We start from the raw sequence: 27,198 nt of genomic DNA, 5'->3' as shown, positions 1-27,198 counted from the left end.
GAACACCAACACCAGTTTCAATGATGACTTGATTCTTACTTTTTATAACGGTGTCATCCATGGCATGCAAGTCTAAACCTGCCGACCCTGGGGTCGCTCTACATGGAGCCAAAGCTCCGGGAGTAATTTCCCAGTACATCACAGTCTCTCTGATTTCATTGGGTTTAGCATCAACATTCGGAGGAAACAAACGCATAAGTGGGGATTCAGCATTTAGAAAAGGACGGTTATTCAAAATCAATAGCGCTTGAGGCAAAAAGTCTCGCCAATTCTTATACTTGTCATCTGTTAATTTACGTAACTGATCTTTCAGCAGGCCATTCAACCTCTCCACAAGACCCGAGGCCTGTGGATAATATGGTATATGAAACACCCATTCAATATTGTTTTCCACACAGAATTCCTGTACCAATCTTCCACGAAAATGGGATGCATTATCAGATTGAATTTGGAATGGTACACCATAATACATCATAATCAATTCCAATGTTTTAATAGTATTCAATTGGGTAGCTTGCTTACAGGGAAGGGCCACCAGCAGGCCACTGTATGTATCAACAATAGTGCAAACATATTGACAATTCCTACTCATAGGAAGTGGACCGATGTAATCAATCTGCCAAATTTGAGCGGGCAATTTCCCGCGATGTAAATGACCTTTAACAATTTGGGGCACTTTGCGCTGCCTGATATGCTGACAAATGGGACAATGTAGAATAACATTTTTGATTAAATCTAGGGGAATATAGATTCCTCGATCAGCAGCCCACCTGCTAGTGGCTTTCTCTCCAAAGTGTCCTGCTTTCTGGTGGGCCCATTTCGCCAATCCCGCAATATCAGAATCTTGCCTGTCCACCACTGCCTCAGCAATTTTAGATTTCTCATCTGCAATGTTATGAAAGAATTTGTCAAGAGAGTCTATCGGGGTATGAGCATCCACATGGAAGATTGTAACAGTACTCTGTGGGAGCATTTCCCAAATCTCCTGCCATAATTCTTTTCCCCACAGTTCTTTTGAATGCAATTTCCAACTATGGGAATGCCAAGTCGGTAACCAAACTGCCAGTCCATTGGCAGTAGACCAAGAATCGGTGAAAATATGACATGTGCCAGGTAACTCTTGTTTCAGAACTTGATAAACAGCATAGAGTTCAGCAAATTGACTGCTCTTACCCTCACCAGTTGTACTCAGCAATTTTTGTGTGATCGGATTATAGGACACCGCCTTCCAATGCCGTTTCGTCCCTATGAACCTTGCTGAACCATCTGTAAACCAGACATGGTTTCTGTCCTCCGCGGACAAATCATCAAAAGGTCTACCCCACCTAACAGGAGACTCCTGTACTAAAGGTACGGAACATTCACTCTCAGTCTCAGTCGATGGCGCCCGCGCCACCTGCTCATGCAAAGATGCAACTCCTTTTTGTCCCACACGTGCCCTGTCTTGTATATACCATTTCCATTTAATCACACTCGCCTCTTGAGCGTGTCCAATTCGGTGAGTTTTCGGCGAACTCATAACCCACTGCATGATAGGAATTTCAGGTCGCAAAACTATATCATGTCCCAAAGTCAATTGCTCGGTATCCACCAGAGCCCAATAACATGCAAGTAACTGTTTCTCAAAAGGTGTATAACGCTCACCAGCATCAGGTAACTTTTTGGTCCAGAAACCTAACGGTACTCTACTCTTGCCTTGTTTCTGCCACAAACTCCAATTCGCATAAAGGCCTTGTACAGACACATTCAAATCCACATCACCATCACATACAGGCCATAAATCCAGAGCATGCTGAATTGCTTCTTTTGCCAGACTGAACGCATCTTGCTGTGGTTTATCCCATTCAAATGCATTCTTTTTACGAGTGACATGGTACAAAGGGGCCAATATTTGACTCAAATGAGGAATATGCTGGCGCCAAAAACCAAACAAACCAATGAAGCTTTGGGCTTCTTTCCTATTCCTCGGAACTGCAAAATCAAGAATTTTCTGTTTAACCTGAGGGATCACTTCTCGGTGCCCCTCATGCCAATTAATACCCAAAAATTTCACAGCCTGGGACGGACCTTGTAATTTATCCGGGTTGATTTCCCAACCTTTCTCACGCAGGCACTCAATGACTCTGTCCAATTGGGTCTGAACTTCCTCTTGTGTTCCGCCTTGGATCAAAATATCATCAATATAGTGACATATCTGAATTTGCGGATGAACCGGTACCTCAGCCAAATGCTCTGCCACCAGCCGGTGACATATCGTAGGACTATGCACATAGCCCTGGGGAAGACTTCTAAACGTCATCTGACGCCCGTTCCACGTAAAACTGAATTGTTCCTGACACTCAGGGGCAATCGGAATCGAAAAGAAAGCATTAGCAATATCAATGGACGCATACCATGTACCTGGATGTTTTTGGATTCTTTCAATTAGGGTAATAACATCCGGTACTGCAACAGTCAAAGAGGGTGTGTGTCTATTCAATTCTCGATTAATCAACAGTCATGCGCCAAGAATTATCACTCTTACGTACAGGCCAAACAGGATTATTCCAAGCAGAAGTAACTGGGGTTATAACTCCTGCATCCACCAACTCCTGAATAGTGGTACTAATCTCTTCATGACCACCTGGAATACGATACTGCTTCTGACAAACCACTTTTGTCGCCTGGGAAACTTTTATGGGGGGCATTCTTAAACGACCAACCCGTACAGGCCTGGACGATATATAATGTTTAGTTCCAAATTGGTAACATCCGTCATCTAGGTGCAAAGTCATTCCTTTCAAAATATCAATTCCAATTATGAATTCTAAGAGTGGCACCACTAATACAGAGTATTCTTTTCTAGGAATTCTACCTATTCTCATTTCAAGTAAAGTTTGAACTGCGGGAGTTTCCTTTCCACCTAATCCGGTAATTGTAAAAGGCTGACCTTTAAACTTCTTTGATTTTCCATGAATAAGAGTGGCCTCCGCTCCTGTATCTACCAATGCTCGGGCCCTTTGGACATTACGATGTCTCCAATAAATACCAATATCTACATAGGGTCTATTATCTCTGTGAGCCCATCTGTGTACTGGAGCTTGACCTATTTCCTAGTCATTTTTACTGCGTTCTGTGTACCAGGATAAATCAGGATAAAGACTCTCACGTTTCTCAGGTATCGATACCTCCTGTTCATATCCATCTCTATTACGAAATGGATTCCTGTCCTCTGCATTGTACTGCGGGTTTCGATCGGCCAATCTGTGTCGATCCTCTCTCCTTCTCAACTCAGGGGATTGATCCCTATCCTCTCTACGTCTGCTGTTAACATAATCATCTCTCCCCCTTTCTCTTTCCCCCTCTCTCTCTCTGTCTCTCTCACGACGGGGGGACAAATCACGTACATAACGTCGATCATCACGACGATCAGAGCGCCCACGGCGGTCGTCATCACCGCTACCGTCAGAAAAACCACGATCACACTCAGTTGTCCGAACACGCCGGGCACCCTCCTTTCGATCCAAGCCACGTTTGCGAAACATTTCCCACAAACGAGGAGTAGTCTCACCATCAATGTCCTCCTTCCGCACACCATCGGCCATAAGACCAAAAAACATATCACGTCTAGTAAGTTTATTGTCACCAGGAGTACGAGTGTCAGGCCGGGACTGCCGTTCAGGTTTAAACCACTCACCCAACTCACCGAGTTGGCGTACCGATTCCAGCACCATAGATAACATGTTACCAGTCTGATTAATCAATAAAGTCATCATGACCTGCTTATAAGCAACAGGGGAAGAACGAATAATACGATTCCGCACAGAAGATGTCAACAAACCATCAAGCAACCTGTCAGCAGTATTCAGAAAAATTGCCGTTTTCATCACCTCCTCTTTGAGACGTTGTGCAGCATCGCGCAAAGTATACCACGGTTTGTCATTCACAGGCCAGTCAGACTCAGTAGGAAATTTTCGATTACAACCCTCAGTCGCCAATTGAAGCAAAGTAATTTGACCACCACCATTAAAGTTACGAAAATGATCCTGTACAGTAGAATCCGAACTCAAGGAACAAAACTTCAAACAATCGCCAGCATCCAACATAATGCCAGCAGCGCCCAGTTCATAAAGGCGCACCATCCATGTGAGTAAGGTCTCACCAGCTCGCTGCCGAAATCGCTGCAAAATATCACTAATTTCTTGTTGAGTAAAATCCTCCAAAGAGTCTAAAGCAATACCATTCGGAGCACCGGGAGCCTGCTGCAACTTCCGCCGAAAAACTGGATGCACCGAGACCGCGGGACGAGCATCACAAGGAGCTCGATCAGTACACGTAGAGGAACAATCAGTGTAAGAAGCATCGACCCCACTCGAAGGACGAGCGCAATCACGGGGTGCACCATCAGAGGCGCAAGAAGCAGACTTACAATCACGGCCGGAGCGAGAGGACTCGCGCTTGGCAGACTCCTCACCCGAGGAACGAGAATCACTCGAGTTCCAGATATTACCATCCCATTCATCAGGATTCCAATCCAGTCCGGCTTTCGCCACGACCAGACGCACCTTTCGCGTCGAAACCCGACCACGCCGATTCTTGTATTTATAACGAGCAATTCGCAAAGCCGCCCTCTCGGCAATAGTTTGGTACGTCTCAAGTTTGTCAGCAAGCAACTTATTTTGACACCGCAACAAAGTATGAGCATTCTGAATCTCAACAAAGTTCGCTTCCACATCCTTATGCAATTTCTGTAACTTCAACAACCTCTCATGCAGAATCCTGTACGCAGACAGAACAATCCAACCTCTGCGCCCCAAAACGGGAAGCTCATCACCCTTCGATACCGGCGCCTTCTGTAAACAAGTAATCACATTAGCCGGCTCCGCCAGCTCCAAAAAAGAATTCCAATTCTCACTCAAACCAGTAGAATCAGCCCACTCACGGGCTAAGGCTTCATAAGGCGTTGAATCCCAGCTGGGAATATCAACGGGCAACTTAAAAGTAGATTTCGACTTTCTAGAAAACATCTCGGAAAAGAAAGAAAAAAAAAAACTATACACACAATTATATACAAATAATATACAAACGAAACCACGCACGCGCCGAAAGCAAACACGATACAACCACAACACACACAGGTTTCGTAAACGGTTCGTGACGCCAAATGTTCTGCTTGGGTTTTCGGATCAGATAGAACCCGCTCATCAGAGCCTCACTAACCCAGCCAGAACGTTACCCCCTCCCCCTCCCTAGGGCCTATTTACAATAGGTAACCACATATATCTACCACCTAAGGACAGGGAATTCCTACTATACATACCAAGACCTCTTATAATCGGCGGCCTCGCGATCCCATACGGATCCAGACCTCTCTGCCCATACGACAGTATCACAAGTGGCGGCCTCGCGATCCCATACGGATTCAGAACTCTCTACCCAGACGGCAGTCTCAGCACAAGTGGCGGCCTCGCGATCCCATACGAATCCAGACCTCTCTACCCAGACGGCAGTCTCAGCACAAGTGGCGGCCTCGCGATCCCATACGAATCCAGACCTCTCTACCCAGACGGCAGTCTCAGCACAATCGGCGGCCTCGCGATCCCATACGGATCCAGACCTCTCTACCCAGACGGCAGTCTCAGCACAAGTGGCGGCCTCGCGATCCCATACGAATCCAGACCTCTCTACCCAGACGGCAGTCTCAGCACAAGTGGCGGCCTCGCGATCCCATACGAATCCAGACCTCTCTACCCAGACGGCAGTCTCAGCACAAGTGGCGGCCTCGCGATCCCATACGGATCCAGACCTCTCTACCCAGACAGCAGTCTCAGCACAAGTGGCGGCCTCGCGATCCCATACGAATCCAGACCTCTCTACCCAGACGGCAGTCTCAGCACAAGTGGCGGCCTCGCGATCCCATACGAATCCAGACCTCTCTACCCAGACGGCAGTCTCAGCACAAGTGGCGGCCTCGCGATCCCATACGGATCCAGACCTCTCTACCCAGACGACAGTTCATACGACAGTTCATCCTATGATCACCATAACATACAAAAAGGGAATCAGTCTCACTATTCATCAGATCACACAAGGACTGCCAGTTCGAGCATAGCCTGTTCTCCGGTTCGAGGGGCTCCTCTCTCCCTTATTCAGTTACCACTTACCTGATCAGGGTTAACATCTGTTCATGTAGCCGCAGCTGACTAGAAGAATAGGCTACCCTCTCATACAAGAACACGCAGCACATGTTGGTTCACTACAAACTGGGTACTTTATTACTCATTACATACGCAATCACATAACATTACAATATAACACATAACCTGCAAAGAAAAGTGAAAGATTAAGTTGTGCACTCTAATAAGAAAGGGTCGACATCACCTTAGTAGTGTGTAGCCTGCACTCAGTGGTCATCTAGGTTCCCTTCTCGTCTGTGCCTTGGCTCGCCTGGAAGTCACACCTCCGCAGTCACGGATACACGTCTGCACCACTATGCGCTGTTCCCTTCACCCTTCTCCGAGTCACTGGGACCTCTTCCTTATCGGCTACTCTCTCCTCTCTGGCTATTCTGCTAGGAGAGTATCTGTCTCTCGGTTTTTCTCCGCCTCCAAGATGGCGTCTGTCTTCCCTGGAATAAGTAGTAGCTTTACTGCTAACGGCTAGATGCCGCCTACGGACTGAACATGTAACTGCCTCAGACTTTCACTAATATAGAGGTGCGTTTCCTCATGGAAAATTCCGGCCCGTAACCTGCCGCCCACCAAATTCTTGTACCTCCCCGTACCAAGGACACGTTCCCAGCCGGCCGGCCTGATGTAGTGTCTTCGGCATGAAGACAAATACAATCCTTCGATAAGGGCCGGCCTGAACCGGTTCTCTCCAAGCGAATAACACCTCATAACTAAAACATTACATTTGACCTAGAAGCATCCCAAGCTGCCGGAGCAGAAAGAAAGATGGAGTCTCTCCCGTTTGAGGCCTACCAGGCCTGAATTCAGCACGGCTCCATGAAATCCCCTCACTACAGGACAGGTTATCCCTAATACTAACGAATCTATCCCCTAGGCTATGTGTGCAAGCCCTGATCTATGGGGAAGAGCACAGGATCATGTCGAAGTGCCTAGTAAATAGGCTCCATTCACTACTCTAACCCTTAGACTTGAATGGTAAGAGACTGAAGTCACATTCAATCACCTTTCCTCACAAGAAGGCTGGGAAAATCGAGCAGAACATGGTCTCAAGGCGCAGGGATCTCAATGTAAATTATGGTCTTATGATAGTCCATGTTGATTACTCTCCAGAAAGTGATCTAAAACTTAAGTTGTTTTCTGTTGTCCCAGAACACATTTTGGAAATACAGTGGAACTTGATTTCTGTTTGTCCTTAGAATTTGATTGCAAATTGTCCTTTTATTTTCTAGAGTGAAAGGTCTTCGTTTACATTTTGACTTGGAATGTGCTCACCTCAACTCGGGCACAGACCTTGAAAATCTAAGAATGCGCAGGAAGTTGTGGCAACAAAACCTGAACTCTGAGATACAGGAAATTGCCTTGAAGCTTATTGTCTCTATTTTCAGGTACAGTCATCTTTTTCAACCATACTGTCATAACTTTAGCTTATTTCCCATTGTCCCTTAGGTTTCTGCTTAGTTGTTTACTTTGTAGTTTTTTAATTTTTTTATTTCTTCACCGATTGTTCCCATGATACTGCAACTATAACAGTTACTTCATGAATGTTGGTAAGTCTGTCCAGATAAGGCTTTATTATTACTTTTATCAAGCAGCAAAGTAAACATAAGTTGAAGAATTATTGTGCACACTCATTTTTCCCCGCTTTGCTCCCTCTTATCTTTGCTCAATATAATCTTGTGCTCGCTGTTAATTCCAGCTCTTAATATTTTCAAGTAAACCCTACCCCCGAACTTGAATGACTAACCTTTCACAGAGAGCTAGTCTCCTTTCTGGGCTCTCTTTATATGACCCACTTTGTACATAATACTAAATTAGCCCATTTCCAATAGGGCCTAACTTGTTCCCCTTGCTTAAATGTTATTTATCAGTACATTCAGTATACACCAGTGTCATCTCAATAATTTTGCTCAGTTTAAAACGATCTATGAATGAATTGGATAGTTGGGTATTATTATTATAATTCCTTAATTTCCAGGTAATTTTCTTGGCCAGTATCAGCTGCAAATTAATTCTATGGTTTAATTGACTGCCATCACCACATGAGTGATGTAGAGCATTGAATGTCTGATCAACTGAAGACCTTACATTATTTTTCAAATACCAGTTTTTACAGGAATGAAGTGATTTCCCATCATTTTGTAGAAGAATGCCCTTGTTCCCTTTAGGCTTGTGTGTGCGATTTTTTTTGACATACAACCATGCAAACTTTTTTTCATATCTTCTTCATACTTTTTCTAATCCTAAATGAGTGGCAGGGGGAATTTCGGGTGCTGTTGGTCATTCAGAGTCTAGTAAATCTGTGAAAAAAATGACCAGGTCTGCAGAATGCCAATGACTGTGACCAAAAGACCCGACATCAAACAAGAAGCAGCCGATGCGAAACCTGTTGACGCCATTCAAACTCCCTTCATCCCATTTCTGTTCGTTCTCTCCTCGATCTCTACTCATGCGCTCTCTGAGCATCTTCTCTTTCTTTAAATTTTATTATTTTTCCCTCACCTCTATTTTCCCTCACCTCTATTTTCCCTCCTTCTCATTCTATGTGCTTATTCCCCGATATGGCTGCTGCTATAAGGGTAGTGGACAGATAGATAGAAGCTCCAATGGTGGCCATCGGCCTTAAGAAACTGGCTTCCAGGTGCTCCAGACTCCCAAGGAAGTGTCAGATGAGATAAATTTACACAGTCTGGCCCTATCAACTAATCACATTGGCGGAATATTTGATATTGAGTTGGAGTTGCAGGTTTGCATCTGATAGAGACTTTTAGCTGTAGATTCTTTACCTTAGAATATTCCCCATGCATCAGACTAGATCTGGAAAATCTTGAGCATTACCTCTATGCAGCAGTAGGTGGCATCGAATGGCTCTGCTTTGGCTTTGTCGGTCCTAAACAGCTCACATGCTAGGGTGCATTGTATTTAAAAAGTGGGTCATGTGTTCTTAGATTTTACATGTCCTGATAGTGAAAAACTCCTAAATTCACTTTTTACTACTGCAAGGTCTTTGTGTTTGCGTTTCAGACAGTGAGACATAGGGGCATGGGGTATTAGCAGGATTGTGAGTGTAGAGCTCTTTCCTGCCCCACTTAGAGCTACATCTAGCACACTCACAAAGGAATGTCACACTAGTCTTTTGTCACTACAGACCTCTTGGAGCCTTGGCTAGAACCAGATGTGGGGGTAGCCAGGATTTCACCTCCAATTCAAAGGGTGGCACCAGGTATAATTGTTTGATCTCTTGAACCACCTCTTGACTACACTCCTGGACATGTGGAGGACATCAGAAGAACTGCCTTTGACCACCCAGAGACCTGCCCTGCTGCTTTAGGACTGTCTTGTACCTCAAGGACTGCCCTGCTGCTGCCAGATGACTGCTTCCTGTTTGAGGCTTGCCATGCTCCCCAGAGGACTGGCCGGCTGCATGAGGCCTACCTTGATGCTTGAATCCAGGACTACCAGAGTGATTCCAGGGGCATGTTGGGTGGCCTCCTGGTCTGGGCAACAGGGACACAACAAGCTCCAGAGGCTTCCGTACAACAGCCCAACTGACCTGCTGTAGCTGGACCTGCTGGCCTCTGCTAGAGTGGGTTCCTGATCCCCATGAGGTGCCTCCCCAGGCCCTGGACCTGTGGCTGATTGCAGTTGAGCTCCTCCTGTGAAGAAGGGAGAAATACAGAATTTTTGCTCTTTGCACTTCGGAAAACTGGCCCATTTGCACAGAGATCCTTCTTTCTGCAACAGCTGCCAACGTGAAGCTCTGGCGAAACCGACTCTTCATGCTACAGAAACCACCAACCACAGCCCCAATGCAAGATCTAGACTTGGCAAATCAGCAGCCCTTGGGGACAGCTAGCCCAAGGCTCCAGTAGCGACCATCTGTGACTCTCAACCAGCTCTTTGTCCTACAGTGGCAATTACAGCGCTGCCCAGCCTACTCCGCGCATTACAGTGACTACTATCTGCCCCACTCTTTCTTCTCCACGTGGCCTCTTCCTGCGTGAACTGTCCTCTTACCGCCAGACTGTGAGAATGTAACTTTTTCAGCAGAACTAACCTGGTCCCTGTATCGAGCTTATGCTCCTTTTTGGTTGGTCTGAACTTGTGACTTTCCCCCGGTCTTGCATGACCAGATGCCCTCAAGTGGCGTTTTGTGCTTTTAGGCACTAGATGTACCTAAGCCTTTGATATTCCAGATCTCTGGTTCTACTGTTTGGATTTTTGTCGTTTTGGTCTCATTTAAGTTGTACTAAAACATTTTTTAATTTGTGTAGGATTTTTCTTGTATTGTGTTTTTCACTTTATTACTGTTCGTGTGCTGTATAAATGCATAACACAGTGCCTCTTAAGTTAAGCCTGACTGCTTTTGTGCCAAGCTAAAAGAGGGTTAAGCACAGGTTAATTTTGTGACTTTTTTGGTTCACCTGGACAAGTATTGTGGTTGTTACTTAAGGGATTCCACCCTTCCAGCAATATGGAAAAGATTACACGGCAAACCTCCTCTTACTTGCAGATACTCTGAACTAACATGCCATCACACATATGCCAAACATTTTCAGTCCTTTACTTCAAGAAGACGTTTAAGGCTCATTTAGACATTCCCACCATGAGTGCCAGATGAAGAGATGTTCCTGTGAGACCGGCCTCGTGGCGTGGGCCCTCCCGACCAGCAAGCCACCCTGCAACCGCACCTGATCCCCGATGTCAGACTTCCGGCCACCATGGCCCAACAACCAGATGGCCGGCTGGGGCCCCAGCAACACCCAAGACCCTACCACGCATGCCCGGCCGAGAGAGAGAGAAGCCCCCGAGCCAGACCAGGAGACGCCGTCCCTGTCACACCTCTGGTCTCCTCCCCAAGGAGAGTTTCGATTGGCCACCAGGCCCCCGGTGAGCGGGCGCCTCGCCTGCTGGGCGTCTGGAGTCCCTGCCGGACCCACCTGAACAGATCAAAGGGCCGAGCGACAGGAAATCCCGACACACCGCCCCCAGGCACCAAGACCCCTCTCAGCGAAGACTCCAGACTTAAAAGTGGAGGGGGAGTATAACAGGGGGTGCTGAGGGGACGGGAGGCAGAGAAGACCTGGACCACGAGAGCCTGCTGACCTGGTCGCGGCTCGATCGCTCCCCGAACCGAAGAACGCTACCCGAACTCTGAACCCTCTGAGCCCTGCTGACGCTGTCGCGGCTCCCCGACTCTGAACCATCTGAGCCCTGCTGACGCTGTCGTGGCTCCCCGACTCTGAACCATCTGAGCCCTGCTGACGCTGTCGCGGCTCCCCAAACTCTGAACCATCTGAGCCCTGCTGACGCTGTCGCGGCTCCCCGAACTCTGAACCATCTGAGCCCTGCTGACGCTGTTGCGGCTCCCCGAACTCTGAACCATCTGAGCCCTGCTGACGCTGTCGCGGCTCCCCGAACTCTGAACCATCTGAGCCCTGCCGACGCTGTCGCGGCTCCCTGACTCCGAAACCACCTGTGCCTGCTGAGTGACTCGCGGCACTCTTCTCCAGAAGAATCGGCAGAGATTGCTGAGAGAAACAACATCCCCCAGCTCGAGGATTGAGAGCTGAGCGAAGGATACTCCCCAGAGACACTGAACTCAAAGACTGTCCCGCTACCCCCATACCCCCATCACGAAATCACAGCCGCTTGTGGCGCTGCTTCAATACCTGCATTTCGGATCATAAAGGTCCCTTAAAGCTAACGATAAAGTACTGTCTTACGAAGAACTACTGTGTGGTGTCCCTCTGTCCGAGAGTGCAAGTTCAGTGTGTGCGATCCTAGGTACGAGACCCTCCCAGGAAGGGCCTCCCCGCCCTTGCTCGGCCTAACTCTGGGAGAGGTGAGTCAACGGGTGGTCAGGAACGTATTCCGAAGCCCCCAGAGAACGCCTTTCCAACAGTTCCCCTCTTTAAAGATCAGCAAGCTACGTTCTCCGCCCCATGCGACCCATTCTACAGACTTGTATAACTCTTATTTCCTTCTAAGATGTGGGTGAGGGGGGGAGGCACGGGGGGAAATTATAGTTAAGACCTAGTTTCCATCTTATTTCATTCAAAGGTAGTTTTTCACTTCATATGCAAACATGGAAATATATATATTGACTGAATCGCAAACGTGGGGCAGCAGCAGCAGAGGATTAAAGACGGGCTCGTCTGCGGGGTCCTTTGAGGATTTTGAATTTAACAGAACATCATGTGTGCATCCATCTGTGGATTACTAAGTGCAGAGACTACAGCTTCCATCATGCACAGGCTCATATGAGCGGCCCAATTGAGGGCATGCAATATTTAAATGTGAAGTGGGACCGGTACATGCACGCATCCTTTCCTCTGGGGAGTTGAGGAACTTCGAAATGTGTCCGGCAGTCCTATATGGAACGGCTGTTTAATGTATCCGCAGGCGGAATACCGTTCATACCTATTAAACACTGTTGTCTTGCTGCGGTTGTCCGAGTGCTACTCATCTGGTGTACAACCTTGGAGCTGAATATATAAATATATTACCTACATGCAGTCGCCAATAGGTAGTACTAGTTAGGACCTAGTTTCCGTAGGAAAAGCGTTTTTTGTTTAGCCCACAACTTTGGTACCGTGTAAAGAATCTTCACAAATTTTTCTAAATTAGTATGACACCCAGTTCAGCTACTGTGTTGACTGTTTCGGGTGATTCGTGAAGAAGGGACTGAGAAAATGGGGAGGTCCCAGGACGCTCCACTTCCCCCCCATGCAATTCCCCATAGGGTTTTTGAACACGACTACAGCTCGAACCACTGGATGGAATTACACCAAGGTTGGCTTCGAGGTAGCTCTTGGTCCAGGAAGAGTCTTTTTTGTTATTTAGTGTAAATTCATTCAGTATTTTTGTTAAATATTAAAGGAAAACCACATTTGTATATCTAGGTATATGAACCCACTGCAGATCCGAGAGATCCTGTGCAAAGATCTGATTGGCTGCCAACACTTCAACCTGGAAGTGTTGGCAGCCATTTTGGGACTCTGATTCAGCAGAGTCTTCCCCAAATAGTTACAAATAAAGAAAAGGGAGCAGGGTAGGAATCCCCTGACTCCCTAGGCCTGGTGGTGGATCCCTCTGTGACCCCGCCAGGGCCAAAAAGCATGTTTTGTCAAAATCACGGCTGGATCCGTGAATTTGCTGCAAAATTAAGAGAAAAAAGAGGCGCGGTCTTCCGTGCTTGTTTGGATTTCAGCCCCCAGGTTGGCCAGGCCCCGGGGGTAATCCAAGTTCTAATATGTGGGGAAGGAGCACAAGTGGCCCGCAGGGGAATTGAGGCTCCCCCGTGTTTTCCAGCGATGCACACTGGGTGCCCTGGGTGGGCTCCAGGGCCCCAAGGGATATGGTCCTCGGGGCTAAGGGGCCAAAATCAGCCTGGGAAATGGAGCCACGGCCCCCCATTCACCCCGGTCCTTTCCTGGTGAGAGCAGAGTTCATGGTTCTCACTTTAAATTACTAAGAGTATACAAATGTACAAATCACCTGGAAGCTCTGCCTGTTTGGCCCTGTCCTGCACACCTTCAAAGAATGCAAAGGTCTTTCTGCCTTTTGCCAGTCATTGACTGTTAGACGGCGACCTCAGAGGAGCCCGGAAAGGGGTCCTGACTTCCCTGAGTCCCACCCGTATTGTATTGTAGCCGGGCACTGGCGAGAACCGTTGGCGGTACATTTCTGGGGTGAGGCCGTATCTTGTGAGGAGAGCCTCTTTCATGTGGCTGTAGGAGGTCTGCAGGGAGAGGGGTAGGTCGAGCAGGGTGTCCCTTCCTTCGCTCAGAAACCGCCCCCACAACCCCGCCCCCCAGTCCTTCTGTGGAATCCGATGGGAGGTCATGGCGACCTCGTAGGCCCGAAACCATTGCTGAATGTCATCGTTTTTATAATATTCTTTGACCACATCCTTGGGGATGTGGACCTTCTGTTCCGCTGGGGGGGCCGTCTCTCGGTTCCCCGAGGGCCTCCCGTCCTCATTTCGGGCCTTGAGCTCGAGTTCTTTTAAGCTGCGTTCGTGCTCTAGTTGGAGCTTTCTTCCTTCGTGCTCCCGTTGGAGCTTCTTTTCTTCCAGTTCGCCTTGTACGCGCATTTGCTCTACCGCTAGCTTTTTCTCCGCTAACTTCAATTCGCCCTCGATTTTGAGTTTGGCTAACTCGAGTTCATGACTGCGGCTTCTCTCTCTGTCCGCGAGTTCTCCCGGGGATAGGCCCCCGTCTGGTACAATGCCTTGCACCTGATTGTCGCTGCTTTCACTTGGAGGGGGTTCGGCTTCGTCGGGGCGCTCCCCCGTGCCTTCCGGGCGGGATGCCCCGGTCTCCACCCAAGTTTTCAGTGCTTTCTGCAAGTCTTCCTTAGTGTTGAGGCCAGTGGTAGCTATTTTAAGTTCTTTGCAAAATTGTTTTAGCTCTTTGTGTGTGTATTCTTCCAGATGCTCCACCTGGAACACTCTGTTGGCGTTGGTTTCTGCGGAGCTCATGGCGCTTCCTTCTGCCATCTTTGTTGGTCGTGGGTCCGTTGTTCACTGTACGATCTCTAGGTGATGGGCCCGAATCCCGTCGCTTGCCACCAATGTTAGACGGCGACCTCAGAGGAGCCCGGAAAGGGGTCCTGACTTCCCTGAGTCCCACCTGTATTGTATTGTAGCCGGGCACTGGCGAGAGATTCCCCAGGGGGGAGGAATCTCGCAACTAGGATCGTACTTCTGGCACCACACGACACAGAGAGACCACACTGGGTATTCTCAGAAACAAGCTTTATCAAATAGGTATCACTGCAAATATGTACAAGATGAGCACGGGCTCAAGAGTCTCGGAAAGGTAGGGGGTAGCGGGACTGTCTCTGGTAACGGTTCAAAGCAGGGACGTATCCGGCGCACAGCTCACAATCCTCGAGCTGGGAGATACGTGGTCGGAGTCGGGGTCCGGCGGGACCGTGAGAGTCTGGGGGAGCCGCGAGTCACTCAGCAGGGCTCAGGTACAAGTTCGGAGGTCTTACGATCTTCAGGGAGCCGCGAGTCACTCAGCAGGGCTCAGGTACAAGTTCGGAGGTCTTACGATCTTCAGGGAGCCGCGAGTCACTCAGCAGGGCTCAGGTACAAGTTCGGAGGTCTTACGATCTTCAGGGAGCCGCGAGTCACTCAGCAGGGCTCAGGTACAAGTTCGGAGGTCTTACGATCTTCAGGGAGCCGCGAGTCACTCAGCAGGGCTCAGGTGGGTTCCAGTTCCAGGAGCCGCGACCACGTCAGCAGGCTCTCGTTGTTCCAGCGTCGAATCTGCCGGACAGTCTCAGAGCACCCCTTGTTATAGGTCGACCCCGCTTTGATGTCCGGAGTCTGCGCAGGCAGGGGTCTTGTCACCTGGGGGCCGCTTGTCGGGGTTTCCTGCTATTGTCTTTTGATCCTTTCAGGGCCGGGTCGGGAGGAGTCCCAGACACCCAGCAGGCACGGAGCCAGCCCGCAGGGAGGCCGGAGGGCCGATCGAAACCCATCGTCCCAGGGGAGTTCAGAGGTGCGATAGAAACTGCTCCTCCCTCTCTCATCCCCTGGAAGCGTGATGTCCTCCAGCCGGAGTGGCGCCTTGAGGCCCGGGTCGCGCTGGAGCCGGGCGGCCATCTTGTTGCAGGGAGTGGGCACGCGGGCCCGGGGTGGCCGAAAGGAGAGAGGCCATGGACGGGGATGTCCGGGGTTGGTGCAGGTGTCCTGGTGGGAAAGGTCGGCTGGGCCGCGTGCTTGGGCTGCAGGCACCAGGTTTCGGTGGTGCGGGGGCACGGAGGGCCATTCTACGAGGCCGGGTCCAACACGCGTCCCCCCCAGCTGAAAGCCGGAGAGAACTGCCCATCACCTTGGGGGGTTCTCGTCGCTGAGGCGGAAGAACCGGGAGAGGCCGTCAGCGTTGGCGTGGTCCGTACCAGGGCGGTGTTCTACGGTGAAGTCCATTCCTTGGAGGGAGATTGACCACCGCAGTAGCTTGGGGTTTTCTCCTCGCATCTGCATGAGCCATCGCAAGGGCCGATGGTCAGTTTGGACCCTGAAATGAGTGCCGAACAGGTAGGGTCGTAGTTTCTTGAGTGCCCAGACCACGGCAAAGGCTTCGCGCTCTATGGTGCTCCACTTCTGTTCTCGGGGTAGCAGCCGCCGACTGAGGAAGGCGACGGGCTGGTCTAGGCCTTGATCATTCACTTGGGACAGGACGGCCCCAATGCCATGCTCGGAGGCATCGGTCTGGACTATGAACTCCTTGGTGTAGTCGGGAGCCTGGAGGACGGGGGCCGTGCACATGGCCTTTTTTAGAGCATCGAAAGCTTCCTGGCAGGCAGCCGTCCATTGCACCTTCTTTGGCTGTTTTTTAGACGTGAGTTCCGTGAGAGGGCCGACCAGGCTGCCATACCCCTGAATGAATCGGCGGTAGTAGCCCGTGAGTCCCAGAAAGGCTCGGACTTCCGTTTGGGTGATGGGTGGGTCCCAGGCCAGGATGGCGTCGATCTTTGGCTGTAGAGGAGCGACCTGGCCACTCCCGACTTGGTGCCCCAGGTAGACTACGGATCCTTGCCCGATCTGGCACTTGCTGGCTTTTATGGTGAGGCCTGCCTGGCGCAGGGCGGTTAGCACTCTCCGGAGGTGCTGGAGGTGCTCACTCCACTCTGAACTGAAGACAGCGATGTCGTCCAGATAGGCCGCGCTGAACTGTTCTAGCCCGGCCAGGACCCTATTTACCAGTCTCTGGAAAGTGGCCGGGGCATTTTTCATTCCGAAGGGCATCACGCGAAAGCGGTAGTGCCCATCGGGGGTGGAGAAAGCAGACCTCTCCTTGGCCCCTTCGGTGAGCGCAATCTGCCAGTAGCCGCAGGTGAGGTCGAAAGTGCTGAGGAACCGGGCGGCCCCTAGTCGGTCAATGAGCTCGTCGGCTCGTGGAATGGGGTGGGCATCGGCTCGGGTAACGTCATTGAGCCCCCGGTAATCCACGCAGAACCGGAGCTCGGGGGCGACACCGGGGGCTGCTGCCTTCGGAACCAGGACCACGGGGCTGGCCCAGGGACTGTCAGAGGGCTCGATCACCCCCAGGGTCAACATCTTCGAGACTTCGGCTTGAATACAGGACCGGACCCGGTCAGGAACCCGGTAGGCTCGGTGTCTCACCGGCGGGCTGTCCCCGGTGTCCACATCGTGAACACACCAGTTGGTGACCCGGGGGGTCAGGGAGAAGAGGTCAGAAAATTGTCTGAGGAGCTGGCGGCAGTCCGCTTGTTGCTGGGCAGTGAGGGCTGGGGAGAGGTTCACTCCCTCCACGGAGCCATCCTGCTCCTGGACACACAGGAGGTCCGGGAGGGGATCCGACTCATCTTCGGCCCCGTCATCGGTGGCCAGCAGGAGGCTCAGTTCTGTCCGCACGAAGTGAGGCTTGAGGCGGTTCACGTGCAGGACCCGGAGGGGATCCCGAGGCGACTGGACGTCCACCAAGTAGGTGACTTGGCTCTTCCTCTCAACCACTTTGTAGGGCCCAGTCCATCGGTCCTGGAGAGCGCCAGGCTTCACGGGGGCCATGACCCACACCTGCTGGCCCGGCTGGAACTCGACCAGAGTAGCATTCTGGTCGTACCAGCGCTTCATTTCTTCTTGACTTGCCTCCAGGTTGGCTTCGGCCAGTTCTCGGAACCTCCTGGTCTGGTTCCGGAGGGCCAGGACATATTGGAACACATCTCGGGGGGTGGTCTGGGGTGCTGCCTCCCACCCTTCCTTAACCAAACTGAGGGGACCTCGGACGGGGTGTCCATAGAGTAATTCAAACGGGCTGAACCCTAAGGACTTCTGGGGGACCTCCCGGTAAGCGAACAAGAGGCAGGGGAGCAGGACGTCCCACTTACGCCGGAGGGGCTCTTCTAGGCCAGCGATCATCCCTTTCAAAGTCCTATTAAACCTCTCTACTAGGCCGTTCCCTTGGGGATGGTACGGGGTGGTGAACTTATAGGACACCCCACATTGTTGCCACAGTGACGTCATATACCTTGATATAAAATTAGTGCCGCGATCGCTCACGACCTCGCGGGGGAAACCCACCCTGGAAAAGATCCCCATCAGGGCCCGGCCCACCACGGGGGCCGTAATGGTGCGCAGGGGAATAGCCTCTGGATAGCGGGTGGCGTGGTCTACTAGGACCAAGATGAAGCGGTGACCTTGGGAGGTGGGGGGGTCCAGTGGCCCCACGATGTCGATTCCGACTCGTTCGAAGGGGGTATTGACGACCGGGAAGGGTTGGAGGGGAGCCTTGCGCTTCCCCCCACTCTTCCCACTGGCTTGGCACGTGGGGCAGGACTTGCAGTGTGCCTCTACCGCTGCTTTCATCTTAGGCCAATAAAAATGGGTCACGAGACGGCTGTAGGTCTTGTCCTGACCCAGGTGACCGGCGAGGGGGACATCGTGGGCTAAGCCCAGGAGGAAATCCCGGAAGCGGAGGGGTACCACCAGTACCCGTCCGGATCCCAGCTCCACTGATTTCTGCTCACTATACAGGATGTTATTTTCCCAATAGATTCGGTGCGTTCCGGTCTGGTCACCTGCGGCTTGGCCCTCGGCCTGGCGCCGCAGCCCGACCAGGGAAGGACAGGTGGCTTGCTCCCGGCAAAATTCTTCCCGGGTGGGCCCGCCCTCGTGGCGCCAATGGGCCAACTCGGGTAGATCCCCCAACTCGGGGACCGGGGCGGGGTCGGATGGTGCGGGTTCGTCGCTGGCGACGGACCCTTCCGATGGAGGAACGGGAGGACCCTCGGCGGGGACGGTACGGGCTTCTTTGACCGGGATGCTCTCGACTTCTCTCCGGGGAGTGAGTCGGGCTGTCATAGATCGGGTGGTGGCACACACCCACTCGGGGAGTCCCATCATTCCTAGGTGGGCCTTGCGCTCTACGTGCTTCCAGGGAGAACTCTCCAGGTCGTTCCCTAAGAGGCAGTCGACCGGCTGGGAGGTTCTTACGGCCACCTTGAGTTTACCTATCACCCCTCCCCACTCAAATGGCACCAGGGCTACCTGACACATACTTTCCCTATTGTCTGCAGAGATTACGGGGCAAAAGACATTGGGGAGGATCTGCTCCTCGGGAACTAGGTGCCTGAGGACACCGGTGATACTGGCCCCGGTGTCCCGCAGGGCCTCTACCTGGTGGCCATTGATCTTGACGAGCTGCCCATATTTCTGTGTGTTGGACGGTAGGAGGCTACCAGGGATCATTTCCCTACCTCCCAGGGATACTAGGGCCATAGCGGCGGGTTCCCACTCCTCGGCTTCCTCAACCTCCTCCCCCAGGGCCACGTTGGCTATCTGTCTCGCAGGGGTGACTTGGGTGGCCATGGGGCACTCTGGGTCATTGGCGTAGTGCCCGGGTTTCTGGCAACGAAAACATGTGACGGTCACCCGGTGTCCTCGTCTCCCAGGGGGCCCTGTTACTGGCGGGGGGGGCGCCGGGAAAGGTGGAGGTGGTGTCTTCGGGGGGCTAGGCTGGGACTCTCTCGGCCCTCCCTGGTTCCCTCCCCCTCTCTGGCGGGGTGGTCCCTGACTGGTTCGGGGGTACTCTCCTACCATGCCCCGGGAGACCCGGGTGTTGGTCCAGCGGTCGGCCTCCACAGCCAGCTTCCGGGGATCTGTGAGCTTGCTATCCAGCAGATGTTGACGTAGCTCTACGAAGCAGTTCGCAGCCAGATGTTCCCATAACATGAGGTCAGTGAGTTCGGCAAGGGTGGTGACCTTGCTGCCCTTGACCCACCCATCGAAGGCCCGACTAAAAAAGTTTACATACTCCACCCAGGTGGTGCCCGGGATCTTCCTGCAGGCCCGGAACCGTTGGCGGTACATTTCTGGGGTGAGGCCGTATCTTGTGAGGAGAGCCTCTTTCATGTGGCTGTAGGAGGTCTGCAGGGAGAGGGGTAGGTCGAGCAGGGTGTCCCTTCCTTCGCTCAGAAACCGCCCCCACAACCCCGCCCCCCAGTCCTTCTGTGGAATCCGATGGGAGGTCATGGCGACCTCGTAGGCCCGAAACCATTGCTGAATGTCATCGTTTTTATAATATTCTTTGACCACATCCTTGGGGATGTGGACCTTCTGTTCCGCTGGGGGGGCCGTCTCTCGGTTCCCCGAGGGCCTCCCGTCCTCATTTCGGGCCTTGAGCTCGAGTTCTTTTAAGCTGCGTTCGTGCTCTAGTTGGAGCTTTCTTCCTTCGTGCTCCCGTTGGAGCTTCTTTTCTTCCAGTTCGCCTTGTACGCGCATTTGCTCTACCGCTAGCTTTTTCTCCGCTAACTTCAATTCGCCCTCGATTTTGAGTTTGGCTAACTCGAGTTCATGACTGCGGCTTCTCTCTCTGTCCGCGAGTTCTCCCGGGGATAGGCCCCCGTCTGGTACAATGCCTTGCACCTGATTGTCGCTGCTTTCACTTGGAGGGGGTTCGGCTTCGTCGGGGCGCTCCCCCGTGCCTTCCGGGCGGGATGCCCCGGTCTCCACCCAAGTTTTCAGTGCTTTCTGCAAGTCTTCCTTAGTGTTGAGGCCAGTGGTAGCTATTTTAAGTTCTTTGCAAAATTGTTTTAGCTCTTTGTGTGTGTATTCTTCCAGATGCTCCACCTGGAACACTCTGTTGGCGTTGGTTTCTGCGGAGCTCATGGCGCTTCCTTCTGCCATCTTTGTTGGTCGTGGGTCCGTTGTTCACTGTACGATCTCTAGGTGATGGGCCCGAATCCCGTCGCTTGCCACCAATGTTAGACGGCGACCTCAGAGGAGCCCGGAAAGGGGTCCTGACTTCCCTGAGTCCCACCTGTATTGTATTGTAGCCGGGCACTGGCGAGAGATTCCCCAGGGGGGAGGAATCTCGCAACTAGGATCGTACTTCTGGCACCACACGACACAGAGAGACCACACTGGGTATTCTCAGAAACAAGCTTTATCAAATAGGTATCACTGCAAATATGTACAAGATGAGCACGGGCTCAAGAGTCTCGGAAAGGTAGGGGGTAGCGGGACTGTCTCTGGTAATGGTTCAAAGCAGGGACGTATCCGGCGCACAGCTCACAATCCTCGAGCTGGGAGATACGTGGTCGGAGTCGGGGTCCGGCGGGACCGTGAGAGTCTGGGGGAGCCGCGAGTCACTCAGCAGGGCTCAGGTACAAGTTCGGAGGTCTTACGATCTTCAGGGAGCCGCGAGTCACTCAGCAGGGCTCAGGTACAAGTTCGGAGGTCTTACGATCTTCAGGGAGCCGCGAGTCACTCAGCAGGGCTCAGGTACAAGTTCGGAGGTCTTACGATCTTCAGGGAGCCGCGAGTCACTCAGCAGGGCTCAGGTACAAGTTCGGAGGTCTTACGATCTTCAGGGAGCCGCGAGTCACTCAGCAGGGCTCAGGTGGGTTCCAGTTCCAGGAGCCGCGACCACGTCAGCAGGCTCTCGTTGTTCCAGCGTCGAATCTGCCAGACAGTCTCAGAGCACCCCTTGTTATAGGTCGACCCCGCTTTGATGTCCGGAGTCTGCGCAGGCAGGGGTCTTGTCACCTGGGGGCCGCTTGTCGGGGTTTCCTGCTATTGTCTTTTGATCCTTTCAGGGCCGGGTCGGGAGGAGTCCCAGACACCCAGCAGGCACGGAGCCAGCCCGCAGGGAGGCCGGAGGGCCGATCGAAACCCATCGTCCCAGGGGAGTTCAGAGGTGCGATAGAAACTGCTCCTCCCTCTCTCATCCCCTGGAAGCGTGATGTCCTCCAGCCGGAGTGGCGCCTTGAGGCCCGGGTCGCGCTGGAGCCGGGCGGCCATCTTGTTGCAGGGAGTGGGCACGCGGGCCCGGGGTGGCCGAAAGGAGAGAGGCCATGGACGGGGATGTCCGGGGTTGGTGCAGGTGTCCTGGTGGGAAAGGTCGGCTGGGCCGCGTGCTTGGGCTGCAGGCACCAGGTTTCGGTGGTGCGGGGGCACGGAGGGCCATTCTACGAGGCCGGGTCCAACATTGACCCATACAGCTACTCACACACCCAATCATCAACCCGTACAACCACTCGCACACCCGTACAACCACTCGCACACCCGTACAACCACTCGCACACCCGTACAACCACTCACACACCCACAGCCAGCCACCCACCCACCCACACAACCCCAGCACCCCACATGCCCACCCACACACCCCTGCCACCCACATGCCCACCCATCTGCTCACACACACGCCCACCCACCCACACATACCCACACACTCCCAACCACACACACACTCCCACACACACTCCCACACACACTCCCACACACACTCCCACACACACTCGCACACACACTCGCACACACACTCGCACACACACTCGCACACACACTCGCACACACACTCGCACACACACTCGCACACACACTCCCACACACACTCGCACACACACTCGCACACACACTCGCACACACACTCCCACCCTCCCTCCCACCCTCCCACCCTCCCTCCCACCCACCCACCCACCCTCCCACCCACCCTCCCACCCTCCCACCCTCCCTCCCTCCCTCCCACCCTCCCTCCCTCCCACCCACCCACCCACCCACCCTCCCTCCCTCCCACCCACCCACCCACCCTCCCTCCCTCCCTCCCTCCCTCCCACCCACCCACCCACCCACCCACACACCCACCCACCCACACACCCACCCACCCACCCACCCACCCACCCTCCCACACTCCCACCCACCCACCCACACTCCCACCCACCCACCCACCCACCCACCCTCCCACACTCCCACCCACCCACCCACACTCCCAACACTCCCACCCACCCACCCTCCCACCCACCCACACTCCCACCCACCCACCCTCCCACCCACCCACCCTCCCACACTCCCACCCACCCACCCACCCACACACCCACCCACACACCCACCCACCCACCCACCCACCCACACACCCACCCACCCACACACCCACACACCCACACACCCACACACCCACCCACACTCTCACCCACTCACCCACCCACACTCTCACCCACTCACCCACACTCTCACCCACCCACTCACACTCTCACCCACCCACTCACACTCTCACCCACTCACTCACACTCTCACCCACTCACCCACACTCTCACCCACCCACTCACACTCTCACCCACTCACCCACACTCTCACCCACCCACCCACTCACACTCTCACCCTCTCACCCACACTCTCACCCACCCACCCACTCACCCACCCACCCACTCACACTCTCACCCTCTCACCCACACTCTCACCCACCCACCCACCCACTCACACTCCCACCCACTCACACACCCACCCACCCACTCACACCCACCCACACCCACCCACACTCCCACCTACCCACCCACACTCCCACCCACCCACCCACACTCCCACCCACCCACCCACACTCCCACCCACCCACACACACTCCCACCCACCCACACTCCCACACTCCCACCCACCCACACTCCCACCCACCCACACTCACACCCACCCACTCACCCACCCACCCACACTCCCACCCACCCACCCACACTCACTCCCACCCACCCACTCACTCCCACCCACCCACTCACACTCCCACCCATCCACTCACACTCCCACCCACTCACACTCCCACCCACTCACACTCCCACTCACACTCCCACCCACCCACCCACCCACCCACTCACACTCCCACCCACCCACCCACCCACTCACACTCCCACCCACCCACCCACCCACTCACCCACCCACTCACACTCTCACCCACCCACCCACCCACCCACTCACACTCCCACCCACTCACACTCCCACCCACCCACCCACTCACACTCCCACCCACCCACCCACCCACTCACACTCCCACCCACCCACCCCCACCCACCCACACCCACCCACACCCCCACTCACACTCCCACCCACCCACTCACACTCCCACCCACCCACACTCCCACCCACCCACACTCCCACCCACACTCCCACCCACCCACCCACTCACACTCCCACCCACCCACCCACACTCCCACCCACCCACACTCCCTCCCACACACCCACCCACCCACCCTCCCACACTCCCTCCCACACACCCACCCACCCACCCACCCTCCCACACTCCCACCCACCCACCCACCCACCCACCCACCCTCCCACACTCCCACCCACCCACCCACCCTCCCACACTCCCTCCCACACACCCACCCACCCACCCACCCTCCCACACTCCCACACTCCCTCCCACACACCCACCCACACTCCCTCCCACACACCCACCCACACTCCCACCCACCCACCCACCCGCACACTCCCACCCACCCACCCGCACACTCCCACCCACCCACCCGCACACTCCCACCCACCCACCCGCACACTCCCACCCGCACACTCCCACCCGCACACTCCCACCCGCACACTCCCACCCGCACACTCCCACCCGCACACACCCACCCTCCCTCCCTCCCACCCACCCGCACACACCCACCCTCCCTCCCTCCCACCCACCCGCACACACCCACCCTCCCTCCCACCCACCCGCACACACCCACCCTCCCTCCCACCCACCCGCACACACCCACCCGCACACACCCACCCTCCCACCCACCCACCCGCACACATACACCCTCCCTCCCACCCACCCGCACACACCCACCCTACCTCCCACCCACCCGCACACACCCACCCTCCCTCCCACCCACCCGCACACACCCACCCGCACACTCCCACCCGCACACTCCCACCCACCCGCACACTCCCACCCACCCGCACACTCCCACCCACCCGCACACACCCACCTGCACACACCCACCCGCACACACCCGCACACACCCACCCGCACACACCCGCACACACCCACCCGCACACACCCGCACACACCCACCCGCACACACTCCCACCCACCCGCACACACTCCCACCCACCCGCACACACTCCCACCCACCCGCACACACTCCCACCCACCCACCCACGCAGTTATAGTTACACTTTAGTGTGTATAAACCTATCTATAACGTACTTGTAACCTCTGTTTTTTTTTTGTGTGTAAATTTCTAAGGTTTTTTTAATTCGGTTTCCGAACTATAACTTCCCTGCCATCTTTGGTTTTTTTCAGTGGATGGTTGGATAGATATCCAAGTTGAAAAAAAATTCAATTTGTTCGGTGGATTTAGACCCGGCCTTGTGGCATGGCCATCCCTGACCCCTGGCCACACCCCCTGACCCGTACACCTCATTCAGTCCCCAGTACACTGCCTAGCCGGTCATGCCCACCAGGACCCACACACACCCGACCCGGACTTCCCTGTCCGTGCCTCCATCTTCCCAGCACCACCGGGCCGGCGTGCCCACTTCCTGCACCTACGATGGCCGCCCGGCCCCAGCACAACCCCGGCCTAGAGGCGCCACCCCGGCTGGTGAACATCGCGCTCCCATAGAGTGAGAGAGGGAGGAGCAGTTTCCATCACACCTCTGACCTCCCCTCGGGAGATGGGTTTCGATCGGCCCTCTGGGCTCCCTGAGGGCTGGCTCCACGCCTGCTGGGTGTCTGGGACTCCTCCCGACCCGACCCTGAAAGAATCAAAGGACGACATGGCATGAAGCTCCAACGAGCAACCCCCAGGTGCTAAGACCCCTGCCTACACAGACTCTGGACATCAAAGAGGAGCTGACCTATATCAAGGGGTGCTCTGGGGCTATCTGGCAGATTCGACTCTGGAACGACGAGAGCCCTGCTGACGAGGTCGCGGCTCCCTGGCAACCTTGGAACACCTGAGCCCTGCTGAGAGACTCACGGCTCCCCTGAAGATCGTAAGACCTCCGAACTTGTGCTGAGCCCTGCTGAGTGACTCGCGGCTCCCCTGAGGATCGTAAGACCTCCGAACTTGTGCTGAGCCCTGCTGAGTGACTCGCGGCTCCCCTGAAGATCGTAAGACCTCCGAACTTGTGCTGAGCCCTGCTGAGTGACTCGTGGCTCCCCTGAAGATCGTAAGACCTCCGAACTTGTGCTGAGCCCTGCTGAGTGACTCGCGGCTCCCCTGAAGATCGTAAGACCTCCGAACTTGTGCTTGAGCCCCGCTGAGTGACTCGCAGCTCCTAAAGACTCCTCTGGTCCGACTGGACCGCAGCGTATCCCCCGGCTCGAGGATTGTGAGCTGTGCGTTGGGTACGCCCCTGCATCTATCCGGATCCCCCAATGACTGTCCCGCTACCCCCTTCCCTACCGAGACTCTCTGAGCCCGAGCTCTATTTTGTACATATCTACCGTGGTGATCATAAAGATCTGACGAAACTGAATAGATAAAGATCTGTTCCCTAGAACCTACCGTGTGGTGTCTCTTTGTCGTGTGGTGCCGTGTGTGCGATCCTAGATACGAAACTCTTCCCCCTGAGGAGTCTCCCGCCAGTGCCCGGCTACGATACCCCGAGGGTAGGCCCCAGAGTGTTTAGGTGATCTCCCTGACCTCCCTGGGGTCGCCTTCTGTTGGAAGCCCCAGGGTAGGACAGAATATGTGCTTGACCACCCTGCGCCCACCCTTCCGGGAGAAATAGCCGAGCACTGGTTGGAGACCCCTTCAGGACTGGGTCTCACACTTCGGATCGTACACGCTGCTTCAGTACCAGGCAACACAGAGACACCACACCGTAGATTCTGGAATACGTATGCTTTATCTAGCAATATCAGGATCTTTATGATCCGCAGGAATATGTACAAGAAGAGCCAGGGCTCACAAAGTCTCGGTTGGGGTTGGGGTAGCGGGACAGTCTTAGGATCTGGGTCAATGTGGAAGCATATCCGGCGCACAGCTCTCAATCCTCGAGCCGGGGGATACGAGATGATCTTTGGGGTCCAGCCGGATCGGAATGTCTCTTGAGCGGGGTCCACTCGGCAGGACTCGAGTCCGGGCGTCGAAGGTCGGACAATCTTCCAGGAGCCGCGAGTCACTCAGCAGGGCTCAGCGTTATCTTAGGGTGCAAGGTGAGCCGCGACCACGTCAGCAGGGCTCGGATGTCGTTAGGCAGAAGTCCGTCTCTGCCAGGTAGAGCCGCGACGCTGTCTGCAGGGCTCACCAAGGTTCCAAGAGTTCCGTAGGATATTGTGGGGATGTTCTT

At 54.0% G+C, this 27,198-nt stretch overlaps 1 protein-coding gene across 2 annotated transcripts in view; it reads left to right on the top strand.

The window, feature by feature from the left end:
• The window catches only part of DENND3 (DENN domain containing 3), a 757,020-nt gene that overhangs the window by 317,068 nt on the left and 412,754 nt on the right, over positions 1-27,198 (top strand). For both annotated transcript variants that reach the window (XM_085604830.1, XM_085604832.1), the window contains exon 9: positions 7,400-7,555. In XM_085604830.1, coding sequence (XP_085460956.1) covers positions 7,400-7,555 — 156 coding nt within the window. The remainder of the gene's footprint in view (positions 1-7,399; positions 7,556-27,198) is intronic.

The sequence above is a fragment of the Triturus cristatus genome, chromosome 5_1 (assembly GCF_964204655.1).
Source record: "Triturus cristatus chromosome 5_1, aTriCri1.1, whole genome shotgun sequence".
NCBI lineage: Eukaryota > Metazoa > Chordata > Amphibia > Caudata > Salamandridae > Triturus > Triturus cristatus.
Note: the sequence above shows the minus strand (reverse complement) of the source record. Positions and strands in the feature narration are given on the sequence as shown.